Source organism: Zootoca vivipara, chromosome 1 (genome assembly GCF_963506605.1).
Source record: "Zootoca vivipara chromosome 1, rZooViv1.1, whole genome shotgun sequence".
In the NCBI taxonomy this organism is placed as follows: domain Eukaryota; kingdom Metazoa; phylum Chordata; class Lepidosauria; order Squamata; family Lacertidae; genus Zootoca; species Zootoca vivipara.
The window spans coordinates 57366053-57386236 of NC_083276.1; the positions used below are offsets into that span (position 1 = coordinate 57366053).

General features: G+C 42.2%; 1 protein-coding gene across 3 annotated transcripts in view; it reads right to left on the reverse strand.

Annotated features, from left to right (window-relative positions):
* Nucleotides 1-18536, reverse strand: part of CTTN (cortactin) — a 34119-nt gene extending 15583 nt beyond the window's left edge. The window contains exons 1-12 of one of the 3 annotated variants that reach the window (XM_060275061.1): nt 18390-18536; nt 14563-14646; nt 14123-14196; nt 11663-11792; nt 8401-8511; nt 8141-8195; nt 7284-7394; nt 6298-6408; nt 4841-4951; nt 3006-3116; nt 1333-1388; nt 191-260 (exon numbers count right to left, since the gene is read on the reverse strand). In XM_060275061.1, the coding sequence (XP_060131044.1) occupies nt 191-260; nt 1333-1388; nt 3006-3116; nt 4841-4951; nt 6298-6408; nt 7284-7394; nt 8141-8195; nt 8401-8511; nt 11663-11792; nt 14123-14196; nt 14563-14646 (1024 nt within the window). In that variant the 5' untranslated portion in view covers nt 18390-18536. The other 2 variants (XM_035116883.2, XM_035116892.2) reach the window with 2 other exon arrangements.
* Nucleotides 18537-20184: the final 1648 nt, after the last annotated feature.

Below are 20184 nucleotides of genomic sequence, written 5' to 3' on the forward strand. Positions count from 1 at the left end.
TATCTCCTTGTGGCTGTGTCAGAGGTGAAGAGAGGAGCACACAAGCCTGAGATTCACAGCACCTCATCCTCATAATGCTAGGCACTTAGGCCATCAAGAACTTAAGATATTTCAGGTATAAGGGCAACCTAAACCATAAACAAGGAAAAAATTGGGGAGATATTTTCAGCATGTTAAAATATAGCCTTACCAGCTTCCACTGGCTTGGTCTTCTGGTACGTTGAAGATAATTTCTCAATATCTTCAAAATTTGATGCATTCTATCAATAAAAGCCAGATGAGGTCACACACATATCGGGGACAAGATAACAAGCCATTAGAAATGCACACAACGGTTTTATTTAAAGAAATCTTTTTTATGCTCCAAAGTTGCTTTTCAAGTACAAGCTGCACGTTCTCAAAGGTGACATGTGCACTCAAAACAAATACTGTAAAAAGGCTGTGTGATTTTAATAAAGTATCCAGACAAAGCAAAATGCCACCTGACATTTGGCAATCTAATAACAAATGCAAACTTGGATGCAAGAGGTGTTTGACATTTTTTTATAAGTAAAATGAAACACAAAGATAAATTTCAACTGAGCAGAGAACCCAAAAGAGCAACTCTCAATTTCAAAAAGCAGTAGAGAAGCTTTAAGTGCACAATGATATGAGGTAGCAAAGGGAAAAGATGTCTCTATCACAAAGACTCATATGTTCAACATATGAGTAGACATGGTTACAGTTGCATTGAAGGTTGAGGATGCTTTTATGAACTGATCCCTGATGCTTTTTATATTGCAACACTCTTTTTTATGCATTTGGTCATTTATATGTAATGTTTTTGTACTCCTTGTTAGCTGCTAAAATTGCAGCTTATATGAATTTCCTCACAATTTTTGTTTCTTTTTTAAAAAAACACTTTCATCATCCACCAGCCACACGTGTGTATATATATATATATATATATATATATATATATATATATATATATACACACACACACACACACACACACACATACATATATATATACACACACACACACACCCCTAAGAAATGATCTCTTTTCCAGAACAGTATCTGTATTAGTCTGCTGTTCTAAAAAATAAAGTAAGAAGCTCCTTTGTATACGTATTCATTGAATTCAGAGGGGATTATTTCTGAGCATCTCTGCATTGGACTGGAGATTCTAATCTGAGGCAGCCATTATGAAAACTGATGTCGGGGGGTATTTATTCCACATTATTTAATGCAGACAATTTATCTCCGGCTCCACCCATCATCAGTTCCCAGACAGAAACGAAAGGTTGCCCATTCTTGCCATAAGAAATATTTGATTTACGGTCATACCTTATCCATTCGATCTTTCTGCACGCCATATTTTCCACCAAAGCCTTTCGAATAGTCTAAAAACACGACAAAAAACAACGACACTAATTGAAGGTGATTGTTTCTACCCCTCTTTTGAGTTTTCTCAAATGCAGATGAGAACTGAAAGGAGCTGCATGCTTAAGAGTTCCCAATGACTGCAGCCAAGCAAAAAAACGGAAAAGAAGTAGATGCAATAGATGAAATATATATACTTGTAAGATTTTGGAAGAAGATGTGCAAGCTACAGTGGGCCAGATTCATGCTTCCACATTCATCGGCTGAAATGACACTGGATGACTGTTGACAGGAATCAAGCAAAGAAAAGGATGCTCTCCCTCTCTGGACCCAACACTCCCGCCTGCCACACACCACTTCTATAGCACAGGCTTGGATTACTCTACTACTCTAGCATTTACTTCTTGCCACTTCTGGCATTCACCATGTCAATGAATGAGCGTTTTAAATGCCAAAAAGACACAGATATATTGACCACAGAGGGCTTTGTATCCAACCAAGACATAGTCTTCAGTAGACATAATGAAAAGCGCTGAACAGACATCAGTCAGGCCCACTGATTTCAGAGCAGGGCATTGTCTCATTACAGATTGACAACAGAAGTACCACACGGTACAATTAAATGCTGGACAGACAAACTTCTACAAAACACACACACTGTGGGGGGGAAACTGAAGGAATGAACTACTTCTTATTGATGGAAGGATCTCATGGGCTACCTTGCCTTAGTTTCATCAAGGAGATTCCATGTAAAGAGAGTTTCTATATCTATCTATCCACCCAAAACACTGGAACCAAATCACCTTTGCCTAACGTGTCAATGAAGATACTATTTCACATGTTTTATATTGAACTGATATGCTGCATGAAGCGGTGATCACTAAAAACAAAATCTCAAACCTTCTAACAGCCAAATCAGGGCATATTTTATATCGGATGGATAGTGCATGACTTTAACATTGCAACATATGGAAACTACTGTACTAGTTCTAGGAAATGAATTGCACATGGGTTTTCCTTTGAAGAGGCTCTCCCTCTCCCTCTCTCTCTCTCTCTCTCTATATATATATATATGTATGTAATGTTGGCTAGGTTGATTTCACAGCACATGGAGAAAAGAAGATCATCTCATAGTGGTGCCTGTTATACTATTTCACCCATTGCATTTAAAGAGAGAGACATTTTTAAGCAGTATATCAATTTCAGCATAAACCTAAAATGTTGGCTTCTTGTTATGACGGAAGAAACTCAAGGACGTGGGTATCACAAGTGACATTTCCTGGACAGAAGCAACCTTGCTGTGGCAAAGACTCAGGCTTCGTAGGCCAGAATCAAAAACCAAACAAGGCACGGTAGAGGTCCACTCCTCATATATCATGGAGTGCACACTCAAGCAATACTATTGCAAACTACTGACCTGATCCGCACTTGCCAAAAATAATGATGATGATGAATGGCTGCCATTAGCTTTAAAACATTCAACTAAAGATTGCAGCGATGTATTGGGATGCTATGATTCAGAGAGAAAGAAATGTTGCCGTGAAACTGCCCGAGGGTGGTGCAGGGCTTTCAAAGAGAGCAACTTAAGTCTGTGGTAGAAGTGGCTGCACTGGGTAAGTTACAACTAGAAAGTATGCCTTGTTGTGATTCGTGCTTCGCTAGTTTCTCCTTGTAGTCAAACCCCACAGCTGAGGAGTCCTGCCTCTCTGTTTGAACACCGAATTTCCCTCCGAAACCACTCTTATAGTCTGAGAAATCCATGTTATATCACGAGGAAAAAGAAGCAAGAGAAGAGAAGGAGAAGGACAGGAGGAAGAGAAACATATTTAGATACAACATGGATGAACCAAAAACAAACACCATTAAAAAAGCCCCCCCAAAGTATTAATTTATTACCTGCCCCTAACCCTAAGGTACCAGGGCAGGTTGCAACAATTAAAACACAATGCAAAAAAAAAAAAATTAAAACAACTTACAATCACAAAAAAGTAAAAATCACAAAAGTAAGGTGGGTCCTAAAAATATGCATCTCAAGTACCACAGAGGCTAAATAAAGAAGTTGCCAGACACACCTCTACTGGGAAGGAGTACCACAATTTAGGGGCTGCCAGAGAGAATTTTCTTTCCTGGGCCACTCCCTCCCCATAGCATCTGAGGGTGGTGGAACGAACAAGAGTGCCCCCCTCTACCAATCTTAGAGCTCAAGGGGGTCCAATAGGGAAGGAGTTGGTCTTTCAGGTATCTAGAGCCTAAGCCATTTAGGTCTTTAAACACTAATATGAGTATCCTGGAGCCAGAAACAAAATGGTAACCAGTGCAGCTGTTTTAAAACAGGAGTGAAAATGGAGCCACAGCCAGTAATCTGGCCACTGTATTTTCGACCAATTTAAATTTGAGTCATTTTCAAGGACAGCCCCATTTAGAACACATTTCAATAATCCAATCTGGAAGCTACCAGATCGTGGAGTATAATGGCCATGTCATTTTTGCCCAAAAGGGGCTGAGGCTGGTGAACCAGCGGCATCTGGAAAAAGGCACTCCTAGCCTCTAAGCTCGCCTGAGCCTCTAGTAACAAACAGTGCTGAATCCAGGAACAGATCTGCTCCTCCCAGGGGAGTGTAATCCCACCTAGGGCAGGCCATCTCCTCACTTCCTGGGTGTAAGAACTCAGAACACATAACAACTCTCTTTCCAAGATTCAGTCCATCACTGTCTCCAAGCAACTGCCTCTCCCAACTCCGATGGAACAAAAAGAGAGAGGTGGGTATCATCTGCATATTGATGGCACTTCAAATCTCCTGACAACAGCTCCCAGTGGATTCATATAGATGTCAAATAGTATGGGGAACAAGATAAAACCCCGCAGGACACCACGGGATGACTCCCATGGTGTTGAACAGTAGCCTCCCATAACTACTTTCAGGAACACATCATGCAATTCCGAACCAAAATACACATTGAGAAATCTTATGGTTCCAAGACTGTTTTACTTCAGATTGCAGCTGGGAGAAATCACAGCTTGGAATGCCACACGTTTGGAAGCCCAGGCCAAAAATCCCCTGCATATACATGGCAATCACAGCAAGGAGAAGAATATGATAAAACTTTCTCTGATATACCCATCTTTTCAAAAGCAGAACATATTTTTCACAAGGGAAAGCATTCAGGCATACTACTATTTCCCTTTCCACTTCACAATATACAAGTGAAATGGTGCAAGCCCATGTAATATTTTTGAACATGTAGTTTGAGTCTGAAACTTATTTTCACAAGTTTCCAAGTTCCATCAGCTTCAGCCAATGGTTAGGGATGCTGTAGTTTAGAATCTGGAGGTCACCGCTCTGGTGACCTCTGCTAGAGATCATGTGATGCATATACCTTCCTTCTTTATGAACCCGACAACAGTATAGCATTATACAGAATGATAATCATTGTACCCCTTTATATGTACAGCCAAGAAATATGTATATACCTTTCTGAGATTCGTGCAGTTGTACTTTTTCCTGGTGATCCCAGCCAAGGGCACATTTGTCCTGTCTGTCCGTCTGCACCCCAAACTTTCCACCAAAACCTTTTGTATAATCTAGATAGATAAAATAACACAGGGTGTTATCGAGATCTCGTTTTTGTCCTGGAGGAAGTTTAAAGTTAATTTATATATTTAAGAGAAAGTAGCTAGAGGTCTTCTTCCCCTTACCAAGTCCAACTCAATGTATGAGTAGGGTTTTTTTTTAATGGCAGGAAAATATTAGTACACAAAGCTGCAGTCATAAGGACTCAGTGAACTGAGGTGAATTAAAGTACTGAACAAACATGTTTAGGAGATTTATTTCACAATTTCTCCTCTGCTACTTGGTCCCACAGAGCCTTGAGCAGGCATAGGCAAACCCGGCCCTCCAGATGTTTTGGGACTACAACTCCAATCATTCCTAGCTAATAGGACCAGTGGTCAGGGATAATGGGAACTGTAGTCCCAAAACAGCTGGAGGGCTGAGTTTGCCTATGCCTGGTCTTGAGGATGCTGCTGTATAGATCTCAGCAAATATTCACTATAGTCCAATTTACACAAAACAGAATCTTATGCAGTGCAAATTTAAGAGGCAGCTGTTTACACAAAACAACAACAACAAACTAGTAGTGTTTTGCCACATCAACAGTTACTAGTTCTATCATCCAGATTTCCTGCTGAATGCAATAAATTGTCTGAGCCAAAGTATTCACAGGATATATTTGTGGTTTTTTAAAAAATATTTTAAAGTTATGAACCACCTTGAGATCTACGGATGAAGGGCGATATATAAATTTAATAAATAAACAAATGATCATAGGTAGCTAGTCATGTTAATGATTGTTCTATACTGCTTTTAATGGTTGTTACACTTCTAAATTGTGTGTGTGTGTGTGTGTGTGTGTGTGTGTGTGTGTATTACAGAGGTATTGTATTTATAGACATATATAAACACTTGTGCACATAAGATTATTTGGATGATTTATTGAAATGGTTGATATACCACTGTTTGCACAAGCCACAGGATGGTTTACAGTAAAGCAAATAGATCAAAATCTGTAACATCCATAAATACAACACAATCATTATGAAGGAACTTGTGTGCTGTGAAGGTAGTCCAGAACTTTAATAGAACTGTGTATTCTCACACAGGCCTTTCTTACGTAATCAATTTTAGGTTTATTTATTTAATAGACGTCAGCTGCTGTGGAATTATTATTTTTTTATTCTAAGGAAAGGAAGGATATAAAAGTAACAAAATATAAGAAAAAGACAATAAAGAGAAAGAGAAGAGAATTTTTTTTTACTTCTAAAAGTTGAAGGCTTCCGTTTATGCATGGATACTGAAGTATACTAAAAGGCTCAGGCTTAAAGAAGGCCAACCCAAAACAATTTGATGGAATAAAATTTAAAATAAAAACCTTTCTGTGATTCATGTTTTTCAGTTTTGCCCTGGTATTCAAAGCCAACAGCACTTTTGTCCACTTTCTCCTTGTCCACACCATATTTACCACCAAAACCTTTGGAATAATCTGGAGATGGGAGAGAAAAAAATCAAAAAATCATCATAGCAGTACAAACTAAGACACTAAATTATTTCTCTTGATAGCTATTTGGCTAGTAGTGGTCAGTTCACATTTTCTCCTGCTCATCACTCCAACTGAGTATTCAAGTGTTGACTTACATGTGTGAAAGAGCCATCACTACCCAACCACCACAGAGGGCACTTTCACATCACAAGACAGCGAATCCATCTGTATTTTTCAATAAAATATGGAGAAGGTAAAGAGAAGTGGCTTTTTACTTCCTGAGAAACGGCCTTTTGGAGAACAAGTGCTTGCAGTAGCTCCTTGCTGCCTCCTGCAAAAACTGAACAGGAACAGAAAGAGACTTGTTTCTTCCACGGAGAATAAAAGTGCATAATTCCTCTCATGGTTTTGCAGAAAGGAGCAGCAGCAGCAAAAACAAAAATATGGAAACAAAAGCCTAACTGCCTCTTATCCCTGCACTGCCCCACCCGCATCCCAGAGAACTGGGAAGACGGGGTCATTTTATTGGTTGGTTGGATAGTTTTTTTGGAAACCCATTACCAAGCTTTTGAAGAGAGACACTTTTTCTTGGTTTTCCACCACTGCAGCCAGAACTCAGAATTTAACCACTGCAGGTAATAAGATTTTCTATCAAATCTACTAGATAAGCTTCTCACTTCCTCTAACGACAACTCTGGGTTGAAGAGCACTCTTGTTTTAGCTAAACCGTGAGAATTTTCAAACACAAAAGGAAGGTTATTTGTTGAGTTGATGGTATAATAATGAGTCGCTGCCCTATTCTTTAAAGAGGGGGAAAAACATTTTACAAATGTACTGAATTTTTTAAAAATGCACAGAATATAATGCAAGTAACAAACCTTTCTGCGATTCATGCTTCTCTGTTTTCCCTTGGTAGTCAAATCCCAGTGCGCTCTTGTCTACCCTGTCAGCCTGTACTCCATATTTCCCGCCAAAACCACTTGAGTAGTCTGAGAAACAAGCACATTGAAATAATGTCAGAAACTGCATGGATGCCGGTTGAACAGTTCTGAAGGTGATGCTAATTAGTGGCACCTCCTTCAATAATTACCTCCCTGCCACCCTTATAACTATGAAAGAGAGGTTTGAAGCATGTTAAAGAGTAAATATTTGGCATTTATGTAATAGTCAGTTACAGTAACTTTACTGAAAAAAGATAAGTTTATATTTATTTATTTATTTATTTATTTATGTAATCTTACACCACATACTAGTCTTACTGCAAATTAGGGGTCATTTCTTTTAACAGCTCAGGAGCCTGAATAAAGCTTGTAGACCAATGCCCTCATACGGAACTGAAGCAAAATCCACATGATTTTGACGTGTGAAGGAAATGAATGCCCTAATAGGGCTTCCATCTGATTGGCTATTCATTTAGGAATAGACTCAATACTTAGATATAAACACAAATGATATTCTGTAGAAAGTCTCTTGTAACAGAAGATTCTCTTGTTTAAAGGGTCCCATCTTTTTTTTTTATTAACCAACCCTAAAAAGGAAAGGATTTGCCGCAACACATTATTTGAAAGGTCAATTCTTCTATCTGTGTCATTTGCCAACAGTGACATGGAATGACAGGTTTAACATTCCTGTTCCATAAGCCTTGATGAAAGAAATACTGAAATAGAATTCTGCAGCAGCATTTGTTGTGAAGAAGAAAAGACGAATTCTACACAAACTCCTCAGAATGCTTTACCTTTCTGAGAAGCATGTTTCTCGGTTTTCCCCTGGTATTCAAATCCCACAGCCGACTGCAGAAATAGAAAAAATGAAAATTATTTGAATAAAAATAAAAAGTATTACAAGAGTATTTTAAATGAAGAAACAGCCCCAAGTGGTATTAAGAAATGGCACTTACATGTGAACCATCTTAATACAGCCACATCAACACCTACACTATAAAAATGTAGGAGGCAGCTATCAAATGCATTTCTAGAAATACAGGAAGTCGTTTACCTGGTCAACCCTATCGACTTGCACACCAAACTTCCCACCAAAACCTTTCACAGAGTCCACCTGGGAACAGTGCTGAGAAAGCTTAGACTGATATTCATGACCAACAGCCGACTGGAAGAACAAGAAAAGACACATTTAATATAAACATATGCACCAATTAACTTCCACCTAGAGGAAGGAAAAAGCTATTCATTCAGCACAAAATTGAACAAGTACTATGGTTACTGGATCCTCCCTGTGGAACCTGAAGTTTGTATAAGCCCCAAATAAACTATAGAAATGACATCAGAAAGCTAAGGGCGTCAATGAACAATTAAGAGCGCTTTTAAGATTATTCAAACAAGTTAAACCATGGCTGCTCTGTATTTCGAAGAAAACACGTAACTTTAAAGGTTCGACCTTGATTGCCTTTTGTACTTATATTTTACAAGACAAGACAAGATTGCAGTCTTGGTTCCATGCATATTGGCCAGATCTTTATCTCCCCCAAGCCAGAAGGCCAACTTTGACAGGTGGATGGGACCAGCTACTTGTCAGTCATCTGCTGCCATACTGAACTAGATGGGACTGAACTCCCTGTGGATCAGTTGATGCAGTTGGTGGTTCAATCCTGCTTTGTGCAGCTTCATCTCTACCTGCTTCACACCTGACATCACATATGACATCAGGTGGGCCGGGTTTCAGAGAAACAGCCTCCTGGGCCAGATGCAGGAAGTTGGTTGGCCAAGTTTGGCTTTTGGCCTGGAGGTCACCATCCAAGATATATATGAACACAATCTCTTCAGCTGATATGATGCGAACATTGTAAAAATCCAGCTTTCTTGTTACTGTATTTTTACTTTTCCAAATAAGATTTAAATTTCAAGTTCAAAATGCATTTATAGGTGCAAAGGCTCTTGAGCAAGTCACTGACAGGGAGGTATTGGTTCATTTCATTGAATGTTATAGGATGTGTGATCTTTGTTGCATATTTTGTGGTTTCTTCAACTTGGTAAATTGCCTTGTGTACAGCAATATAGAAAGGTGGTATACAAATTAAAAGTGAACTGGAGGGGGGGGAATTCCATTACCTCAGCTTATAGGAGTCAGTACTTCCATTTACCAAAATATATGAAGACTCAATTGTAAATAGCAAAGAAAATTGCAAAGAAAAAAAGCCAATGCACTAGCATGCATTGGTCTAGAGATGCAAGAAGGCCACAGGAAAGGGATAGCCCTTAACCACTACAAACTTCATTTCGAACTATCCGTGTGAATGAGGCCCACTTGGTATCTATGAGAAATCAAGCATTTAGTGTGGCTACCCCAACAGTGTGGAATGCCCTCCTGATGGAATTCCACCAAGCATCTCAGCTTCTTATTCTTTAGATGTCTTTCAAAGACTTACTTATGTCAATAGGTTGTTTCAGCTGGATAAGTTTTATGTGATCGGCCAGATTCTTATGACAGTTTCTGTTTTTTTGATGCTTACCATGACTCTGTACGTGCTTTACACTACTTTTTCTAAACAAGTCGTCAGTATATTAAATATTGTTACAAATAAAAAGTATAAATAAAATAAAGGCTGCCATTAGTGTGTCAGCAATTATGGCAGCTATTTTACCAGAAAGCATCTTCCAACTGCAAGAGAATTCAGCTAAAATTGTGCCTTCAGTGTGCACTATGTTGTGTTGTGTTGCTATCCTACAGGAAGCCACCAGACACTCTTTTCCTTTCCCAAAGTCTCTATCAAGCATTAACAACTTCCTCCACATTTGGTCTCCACATTTGTCTTCCTGCAGAGCAGGAGAGAGATGCTAAGCATGTGCCTTATCAAACAGGAGCTTTTCTAGCGCACAGTTTTTCATTTCTGAGTTTCAAAATAAAATAATAACAGAGTTTTCCGCATGGGAGGAGGTACAACAGGCTTCTATTCCAACTGCAATGACCAGCAAAAAAATCTATTGGGACTGTGGGATAAACAATTTAATGATTGTACCAGGCAACCTGCAGATCAGATTTAAAGAGAAAGAGAGAAGTCATGTTCTAGTAAAATCATAGCCTCTTTCATCAGCTGAGGTGGTTTCAGCTTGACCCAAGAGCTAGTTCCTCAAATCCTGTGTTCAGAATTAAGATACTTGGGGATTTTCCTCTTCGTCATCTGTCTGCTGAGGTAAGAGCTTGTGGTTGCTGCAACCCACACTCATATTTACTAACCACAATTCTCCTTCATGAATTGTTAGGATCAGAAGCCATTTACTGAATGCCACAATGTAGGCCTAGAGCAGTGTATTGTAGTGTGCATATACCACCAGGCACCACACTGACTCATATCAAGCACGGAGGCAACGTGTCTCTTAGCAAATTTGCCCAATGGCTTTCTGCAATTCTTATTTTAGACTCCTACTACCTCTATGCCTCAATCAATAATAACTTTTTTTCTTTTTAAGCCAAGAGTCCTCAGCATTCTCAATCAATTTCAGTTGTCATTCTAGCCCATTTTAGCACAGAAATGGTCTTGGTTTGCCCTGTGAGATCACCTTTCCCAGAAGGCAGTCATGAGGGTTCTCCTAAACCTCTCAGCGGCTTTCAAGTCCATCAGCAGTATTACCCTTCTGTCATTTCAGCACCAGGCAAGAGGTTTTATTTTTATTTATTTTTTAATACAATTTAGCTTCATGTTCATAATATGACTTCCCCACCATCACAGTCTTTATACTCTTAAGTGTTTTGTTATTGAATTTGATTTATTTCTTGTTGCGGGATGTCCTGAAAACTCTGTTATTGGGCAGCCTATAAATACTGCAAATAAATGAATTAATAATCCCCTAGTATTCCTCAACCTTCAGGCGCCGATTTCCAGTGATAGTGAGGGTCTGTAGAGAGAGGGGGGAGATGTCAAAGGCTTGATTCATGAATGGAAGGGAAGTTAGCATGAATGCCAGTTATGTATGTGAGGTAGACATTTCCTCAATTTAGAAAGTGTACTGGAAATATTAAACACCTTCCCAGGAGCAGCACATGACACAAGGTACTTTCACTTCCCTGCAATTAGAAAGCAAAACTGAGAGCTGGACGGATTGCCACTCACGTCAGACCAACTTTCCCACTCTCCCAAGATCCCTGTCAAAGGAATGCAACAATAGCACCAGACACCCAGAAGCAGAAAGAGGGACATGATATTTGAGCATGAGGCAGGGTCCAAGAAAGCCTGACAAGGCACCTGTTTGGCAAATCATGCCTGTACACAGCACGGCAGCCATGCAGAATCTTCCACACTTACTTTGTCCATGCGGTCTTGTTCCACACCAAATTTCCCCCCGTAGCCATGGGAGGCTTTTGGTCCTGTTTGAAGTTCCTTCTCCTTGAGAGTCTGATGCTCTTGGGATACATTCTCCCTCAGTTTATGAATGCTTTTCGAGACAAAACCAATAAAAACAAGAGTAGTAAAAGATGCCACTTGGATCTAGCTCTCGCCTCCTGTGCCATTTTTGCCCTTAACGTTTTTAATTATCTTTAGAAAAAGAAAGAAACGGCATCAACTCCTCCCATAATTAAATAAAAACCACTACAGTATTTGCATACCCGTTTCAGAATCCTTCTACATTATTCCCACCCATCTGCAGGTGAAGCAGGTACCTTGCTGCTTTAAACGGAGGAAGAAACCTAGGGGAGGAGTTCAATGTCGTAGTAAGGTTTCAGCTTGCCGAACAAAGCAATCCCTCCTCTCCTTCCTCCATGCACTGTTCTGGGGGTTCACCCAACTCTCCCAGAACCAATTTTAGGGGAGCACACAGGGGGCAGGGGAGGGACAGCCCTGTTGTGCAAACAGAAGTCCTTGTGCGGGGCTTCTGCTAATGGGACTCATTAGCTGACTCCTGTCTGAGAAGTCTGCAATAAGGAAATCCAAATGCTAATACTGCGTTGCATTACACCTCCAAAATGCAAAATATTTCAGTGCTTTCACCATCCTGCCAAGAAAGTTCATCAATCACCCAAGATTTTGCAGGGCAAAAATAGTATTTCTTGTGCTGACTGAAGTGCAAGAAGTCACAGGCTATATCCATTGTATCATTTATCTCACACTGTGTGGAGCTGCCTTTAAATTATCTGTCCCGCTAATTGATATTGTTATAATTTGGCTATTATTGGGGGAATATTTGAAAACTAATAAAAATTTACTTATGAAAAAAATAAAATTAACTGTCCCAGTTTTATTTACAGCCCATGACATTGTTCAGAAAAGGCCGTTCATCCTACACTGTTCCTAACAATAAACATGCGGGTGCTGTCTGCCCTGCCACCTTACCTGATAGTACTATTCCAGAGATGGAGCTACTTCAAGCATCCGTGTACAATGCCGGAAGCTATGCTATTACAGCTCACCAGGCCAGGGTTTCTAACCTGCCTTTAGGAACAGGCAATTGTTGCAAAAATTTCCAAACTATGTTTTGAAGCATACCACAGAGCAAATGACCAGAGTGGAGTAGGAAAACTGGTTCCTCAACTGTGTCACATGCTCAAGAAACATTTGTTTTCAATATTTAGAGCTGGAAGCCATTACAGTCGTACCTTGGTTTTCAAACAGCTTAGTTCTCAAACATTTTGGCTCCCGAACGCCACAAACGCGGAAGTGAGTGTTCCGGTTTGCAAACTATTTTTGAAAGCTGGACATCCAAATGGGGCTTCCTGCAGCCAATCAGAAGCCACGCTTTAGTTTCCGAACATTTTGGAAGTCGAACGGACTTCCGGAATGGATTCCGTTCGACTTCCAAGGTACGACTGTACTGATGTCTTCGTAACCTTCAGATTTCATTACAGCAATACTATCTACCTTTCAAAACTGATCATTAGGTTACCATTCAGGTAAGTTACATAAGGCTATGTTTTTCACCAGCTGCAGGCCCAGCCTTAGACTGAAGTTGAATCAGAGAAATAAGAATGGTTGCCATGCACAGGACTTAGGGGAGAAGCTCTGAAATTTTGCCCTTCTATTTCTGAGACATTGTATGCAGCAATGGAGGTGGTAGCTGGAAGCAGTTTTTCACTTCCCTTTAGAACATATAAAAATATATGAGCACTCACAGTGACAGCAGTGGGCTGGTGAGAGCATACCATGCAATTAATATCTCAACCACAATTAAGAGATTGAGAGTGAGCTGCCAGATAACATTATTATACCCCCAGTCTCTCCCCAAAGCAAATTCCTTACCCAAAGTTAAAGGGCATTTCGACACCGACATTACCAGCAGCTAATGTTAACTACCTGTTTAGCCAAGGATTCTTGACCAGCTTCAAACTTTGGTTAAGAGCCCTGGGTTAAAAGATGAGGCCCATTACGTGCGCACAGCTTCTGTTCACTGTTTTTCCAGAGCAAGGCTCTTTTCAGGCTGAGGACCGCATTCCCTTCAGGGCAATATTTGTGGTGGGCGGGGCCAGAGGCAAAAAAAAGTGGGAGGAGCGACAGAAATGCATTTTAGCTTTGCACAGTAGGCTAGTTTCTATATATGCATACACTCCACCCTGCAAGAGACATTCTCAGTATTCAAGGGCACATTCCAACCAGGCAAAAACACTTAAGGAAGGATGTGGCTGGGAAGAGTCCCAAGGGCCAGATGGAGAGGGCTCAATGGCCATATTTGGCCCCCAGGGCCTAAGGTTCCCCAACCCTGCTCTAGAAAAGGAATAACGTGCCAAAACTATCAACAGAATCGGTTTTAAGACCATGAAAGATGTAGCTTACTTGATGTGTTCTTGGTGACCAGATCCCTGCACAGTTTTAGCACCCCAGCGCTGCTCTTTTTCACTCACATCATTCTGCAAAGTACACGGAAAAGAGAAACAGGTTAAGCAGCAATTACAATTGAACCAGAGCATTCAGAGGTGAAAGAGACTTTAATGAAAGCAAATCCTACCATTGCATCCTCCCTGCCTCTTCCCATCTGTCACTGGTCATTTTGGCTAATTTCAGTTTCATTTCCTGCCCTCTTCCAACAAGTCCTTCAGCAGGAGAAACATGCAGCTACTAAAAGGCCCAGTTAAATTCATTTATTTGTTGGGTACAAACATAAGCATGTCCCTCCCGATGACTCTCAGGCTTTGACTTAGCAAGCCCTAAATTCCTTGCTTTGCAAGTAATTCTAACTAGCATGGCTAGCATTTAGAGAAAGTTTCTAACCATACCACAAAGTCAGGATCCGTTTCCCAGTCATCAGCACCATCATCTTGGCTGACACTGATAGTGTGGCCTGCGCTTGCTTTCCACATCTGAAATTTCAGAAGAAACAGTGACATTAGACTGAAAACTTAAGGTTTCATACTTGCAGTACAAAATAGTTCTGTGTTCTGCAAGAATCACATTATTATTGCTAAGAAAAATATATAGATTCCACCCTTCACCCTCTAACCCAATGAAAGGTTGGTTAATGGTTTTGCTATGGTTAGATGCTGCCAACAACTGCAATTCTAATGGGTGTACATTTAGCTAACCCCACACTGTTGCAAGCTGAATACATTTTAAAGAATCCTCTTGCCATTATTCCACAGCTAGGAATAGTCACTGGCATCATTTCAAAGGAAAAGGAGGAAATTCATTCCCGTAAGAGTCAGCATGCATATGTTTGGTCCATTCATTCATTCATCTGAAACACATTGTGAACCAGCCACAAAAAGGGAGGCCTGTTCAGAGAAGGCATGAAACAGGCTGAACTGTTTAGCCATCTCACCTCTGCACACTTACAGCAAGATAGTTTTATACAAGATAGCTTTTGCTTCTACTATTATTTATTGCAATTATGGAAATGGGTGATTTTAAAGGTAGCTTCTCTTTATATAAATGGGTTTCAACTGAGATAAAAATGGCCATGGGCATTAACTAAAGACATGTGGACAATCTGGAGCAATTTCTTGCCTCCCCACACAGGCAGTTTGAAGACCACCCCAGTTCCATAAAGCTCAAATCCTCTCCCCATAAAACATAGCAGACCAAAAATAAAGGTGCAGTGCTCTGTAAATCACACTGAATTCAGCGAGACTCACTTTAGAGTAAGCGTGCTTGGGATTACATACAGTCATCAACATTCATAGAGGATCAGAGGTACTGCACAACAGACAACATTTCAGCCTCTCTTCTTTTGCAGACGCAAGAGATACTGAGTTTTCCTTTCTAGCTCTAACCTTTCCACTGAACAGTTTTCCACTGAACATGGTTAGCAGCTCAGTGGCTTTAAATTTCCTATGCAATTTGCTGTTCTGGCCAATTTCTTTCAAACCAGGCTGGAGAGAAACGTTATCCATGAGTCATTGACTCACACAATTTCTGGAAAAGGGGTAAGGGGGTGGGGAATAGATAACTCAGACAATCAGACACGCTGGCTACTTTGTTCTACTGATTCTTCAGCAGCCAGAGTGGAATTATTATTATTATTATTATTATTATTATTATTATTATTATTAGATTTGTAACCCACACATCTGACTGGGTTCCTCCAGCCACCCTGGATTCCAACATATAATAAACATTTAAAAAAATTATCCAGACTGTAGTCAAGAACGGAGGGTGCAAAGTGGCATGCAGAGTGTATTTTATACAGCAGGAAAGTAAAAAGTGGTATAGCAAGTCAACCCCAATTGCCTCAGAGGAACTCTTTCACATTAGCTACCCATTCTATGTGGTTCTATAGGTCTGTGCTAGAGAATATAAGGTTACTGCATTTTTGTACCTATCCTCCCTAAGTGAGCAAAGAGCAGGCCTCAGAACAATACCTTAAATTAACCATTGTCTGTAATCTCCCTTTCATGGGTATTTGGAGTTTCTTGACTTGTACACATTTCTGCAGGTACAGTATACTACATATACGTGCCATTTGGGTCAGAATGCAGCATCTACTGTATTAATTTTAGGATTACAGGCTTCTCTGTGCCTTTAAAAACAGTCTGGCATGCAAATACTGAGCAAATGAAGCTTTTAATATCACTAGTTCAATATCAGAAAAACAGTTTGCCACCAACTAGTGTTACGGTAGGTAAAATATAAATACGGTACACTCTTGATCACCAAACCATGGTTTGGCCATCAGATAACATTTTGTCTGGACCCAACTTCTCACATCGATTAGAATCTATGGTCAAACAAATGTTGGGCTCCCAACTCCCTCCAACCCCAGCCAGCATAACCAATGGTCAGGGTTGATAGAAACTGTAGCCCAGGAGTATTTGGGGGCAGGGCACAGACTTGCCAGCCCTGCTCTAGGAAGTGCAATGAAGTAGGAAATAATACAGAGTGGGACATAGACAATTAGATCCAAAGCTGAAAAGGCAAAGCAATGACCACAACAGAAATAAACATATTCAATCAGCACTCTTCATTGAAACACTGGATAGTCCAGTGGTATGTGGACTTCAGAATGAATGAGTCCAACTTCTGCCTGCACCATGAGTAACATTTTGTGTGACTGACTGAATCACAGGCAATGAACTACCACAGAATTACAAGCCATTTCCAAAGGACAGTATCTGCATCCAGTTGAACAGTGCTCTTATCTGGATTCCAAAACCACACGGCCTCACAGGATGACAAGAGTAGGCCCGGCACACATCAACACCCGTAGGATGAACATAACATGCAGCTAGGCAGTAGTTTTCCGACACATGATCTGTGACAGTGCTCGTGACCTGCTGCCTCCATAAACTACTGGCTCACGTGCCGTGGCCTTTCGGTAATGATAAACATGGAAATGTGTCTAACAAGCGCAAATAAGCATCTCCTCAATGCTCCAGGAAAATCCTTGCGCATCTCCCTATTGCATTAATGGCTAAGAAGTGGGTAGGGGTAGGATTCAATCGCAGGACAAAGAGAAGGACTATTAGCGTAGTGGCAGAGTGCCTATTTTGCACTCAGGTCTCCAATTTCATCCCCAGCATCTTCAGGTAGCCTTGGAGAAACCTTGGAAGGCATGTAGACGATGCTGAGCTAGATGGACCATTGCTGGGTGGACCTGGCAGCTTCATATCCTAGAGCAGTGTTTCCCAACCAGTGTGCCTCCAGATGTTTTGGGACTACAACTCCCATCATTCCTGACCACTGGTCTTGCTAGCTAGGGATGATGGGAGTTGTAGTCCCAAAACATTTGGAGGCACACTGGTTGGGAAACACTGTCCTAGAGACACTTAAGGGTTATTTTGATGGTCACCCTGCCAGAGTTCTTACCAGCTTTAAGCTTGCGGGGAGCAGCAGCTCCAAGATGAAGCTGTCAAATAACTTCCTTCCCCTGAGATCCAACACAACACACAATGATACTCTCCTACTCCAGACAAGCCCACCCAGTTTTCGTACCCACAACCACTAGCCTGAATTGCAATCCATCCGCCCAGGAACATGCCAACTGCCCAGGGGGCGGGCAGTCCTCTCCCCACCACGATGCTGCCCCCATGAGTAGGCACGGAGAGCGGGCACGCCCGGCGAACGGAAGAGCGAGCCGGGAAGGCGCTCCCCTCCCTTCGGGAATGAGCGTCCCAGACAAGGAAGCAAGAGCAGCTCAGCCCCCTTCGATCAGCTGCCTCCTCGCCACCGAAGAACAAAGGCCGATCAAAGCGAGGCAGCCCACCCAGTCAGCCACGGAGATGCCATGTGGCACCCCAGCCCCCACTTCCTCCCTCCATATACGACTCTTCTCCTTCCTCCTCCCATCACGAATCTCAATCTGGGCTGCTTCAGGTACGGGCCCCACCTTGCATCGCCGCTGCCCTAGTTAGATCCCCGGGATGGCCATGCTGCGCGTGGCGCAGAAATCAGAGCCAATGCACCCCACGCCCACTTGGGGAGAAAAAGCCCCCAAGCCCGGCTCACCTCCCCGCTCCAGCCAAGACCAGAGTCCCGCTACTAGCGAGCGGATCGCGGGCGGCAGGGACCCTCCCGGCTTGCGGATCTTGCTGCGCCAAGGAGCCTCCCCGTCGCTGGCGCAAAAGGCGAGCCGCGCGAGGGAGCACCTGGCCGGGCTCCTGCCACTTACTTTGTTCCCAGCCCACTTCCTGGCTGCCCAGGCGCCTTCCTCTCCCGATGCAGCGTCTCCTCGCGTTCCCCTGCTGGGGCTTCCTAACTCGGCTGGTGCTGCAATTTCCGCCTCTCCCAAGATCCCGTTTCCTGTTTTTCATCACAGCGCGTCATCAGGTGGGAGAGGACTAAAGCGAGCGGCCGGTGGTGGTGGTGGTTGGCATTCGGCTCCGGGCGGGCTTTGCAGCACGTCCGCGGAAACGGGGGTCGCCTATATTGGGAACCCCGCGATGCGCCCCTTTTCCTATGCAAAAGCTCCCGGACCCTTTCTCTGCTCGGCGCGAGCGCCGGCTCTTTCTAACGCGCTTGCTCGGGTCCGCAGCCTGCTAGCGGAGCATCGTTTCTTACCAAAGCGTGCAAATCAAACCCCCTTTTGCCATTCAGAGGGTGGGAGTGGGAAAACCCAGGCGTTAAAGTCGGCAGGTCGGTGGGCGGGAAATTTCCTAGCAATTGGATCACAACGTCTATCCGAAAGTAAACCACGTCTCATTGATTTCAGTAGGGTTGGCTCCCCGCTAAAATGGGCATGTGATTATTTAACAAAATTTGCATACAGCCACTAGTACAAAAGATCTCTAAACGGCTTACACAGTAGATAGCCTAAAACATTAATTTTTCAAAAAAAATCATTAAAAACAAGTCACATAAAAAATAAGCTTTAAAATAAAATCTAGAATTTTAAAACACTTTTACATACTAAAATGATGCATTCAAATTGCATGTTAAGATTGCATGCCTGGGTAGCCTTGCTGGAACTATAATAGTTTTTAGTAGGCATGGAAAAACCATTTGGAGAAGGCACCCGCCTAATAACAATGAGCAGAGAATTCCAAAGTACATATACGGTAGTAGGTGGTGCAACACTGAAAGGTTGGCTTCTTGCCAGCGTGGAATAAACATTGTATTGTACTTGTAAAAGTGCTAGTCCCACAGACTGAAGTGGCCGACACATATGAGGTGAGGCCCTCCTTTAAGAAAACTGGCCTCAAGTTGTTGAGAGTCATATACTAACAGTAACACATTGACTTTGACCTGGTAACATCCCAGCAGCCACTGCAGATCTCTGAGCAAGAGTGTTATATGCTGAGAGGGTCTCACTCCTGTCAGCGATCCTGCTGCAGTTTCCAGGTCAAGCACAAGGGAAAGCCCTGCATAGTAATCCAATACTGAAGTCATTAACGCCTGAAAATTAATGAGCAACAAGCTATCCCGATCCTGTTGCTGCACCAAAGCAAATAGAAGCCACTCCTAGCCACTGAGGCCTCCAATCACAACGCCATCCAGGGGCGGCAACAGGCCAATTTCTCAGACACAGGAAACCATTCACCCACAGCGCCTCCATCTTACTGGGATTCAAAGCTACTTTTCCCCCCTCATCCAACCCACCACTGTGTCTGGGCACCAGTCCAGGTCCTGCACGGCCTCTCCCGATTGAGATGTTGTGGAGGAATAGAGCCGAGTATCATTAGCATACTGATGGCACTTTGCCCCCGAAATTACAGCCTGACATGACCGTTTGTGTGTAGGGCCATCACAGATGAGGAGGAAAGGAGCTGGGGGGATCCAGGGCTTCAGCAGAGGGAGGACAAAAGCAACAGTCTTTGACCTGGAATAATGGGTCACTGCCACTTTTCTGCCTCAGGTTATTTCCCTTCTCACCAGCCAAGCTCCTGTAGAAGAAGGAAGCACTCTAGCTGCTTTTGCCATGTGCATGAGAAGAATAGGTAAACAGAACACTCTCTTTGCCATCTGCA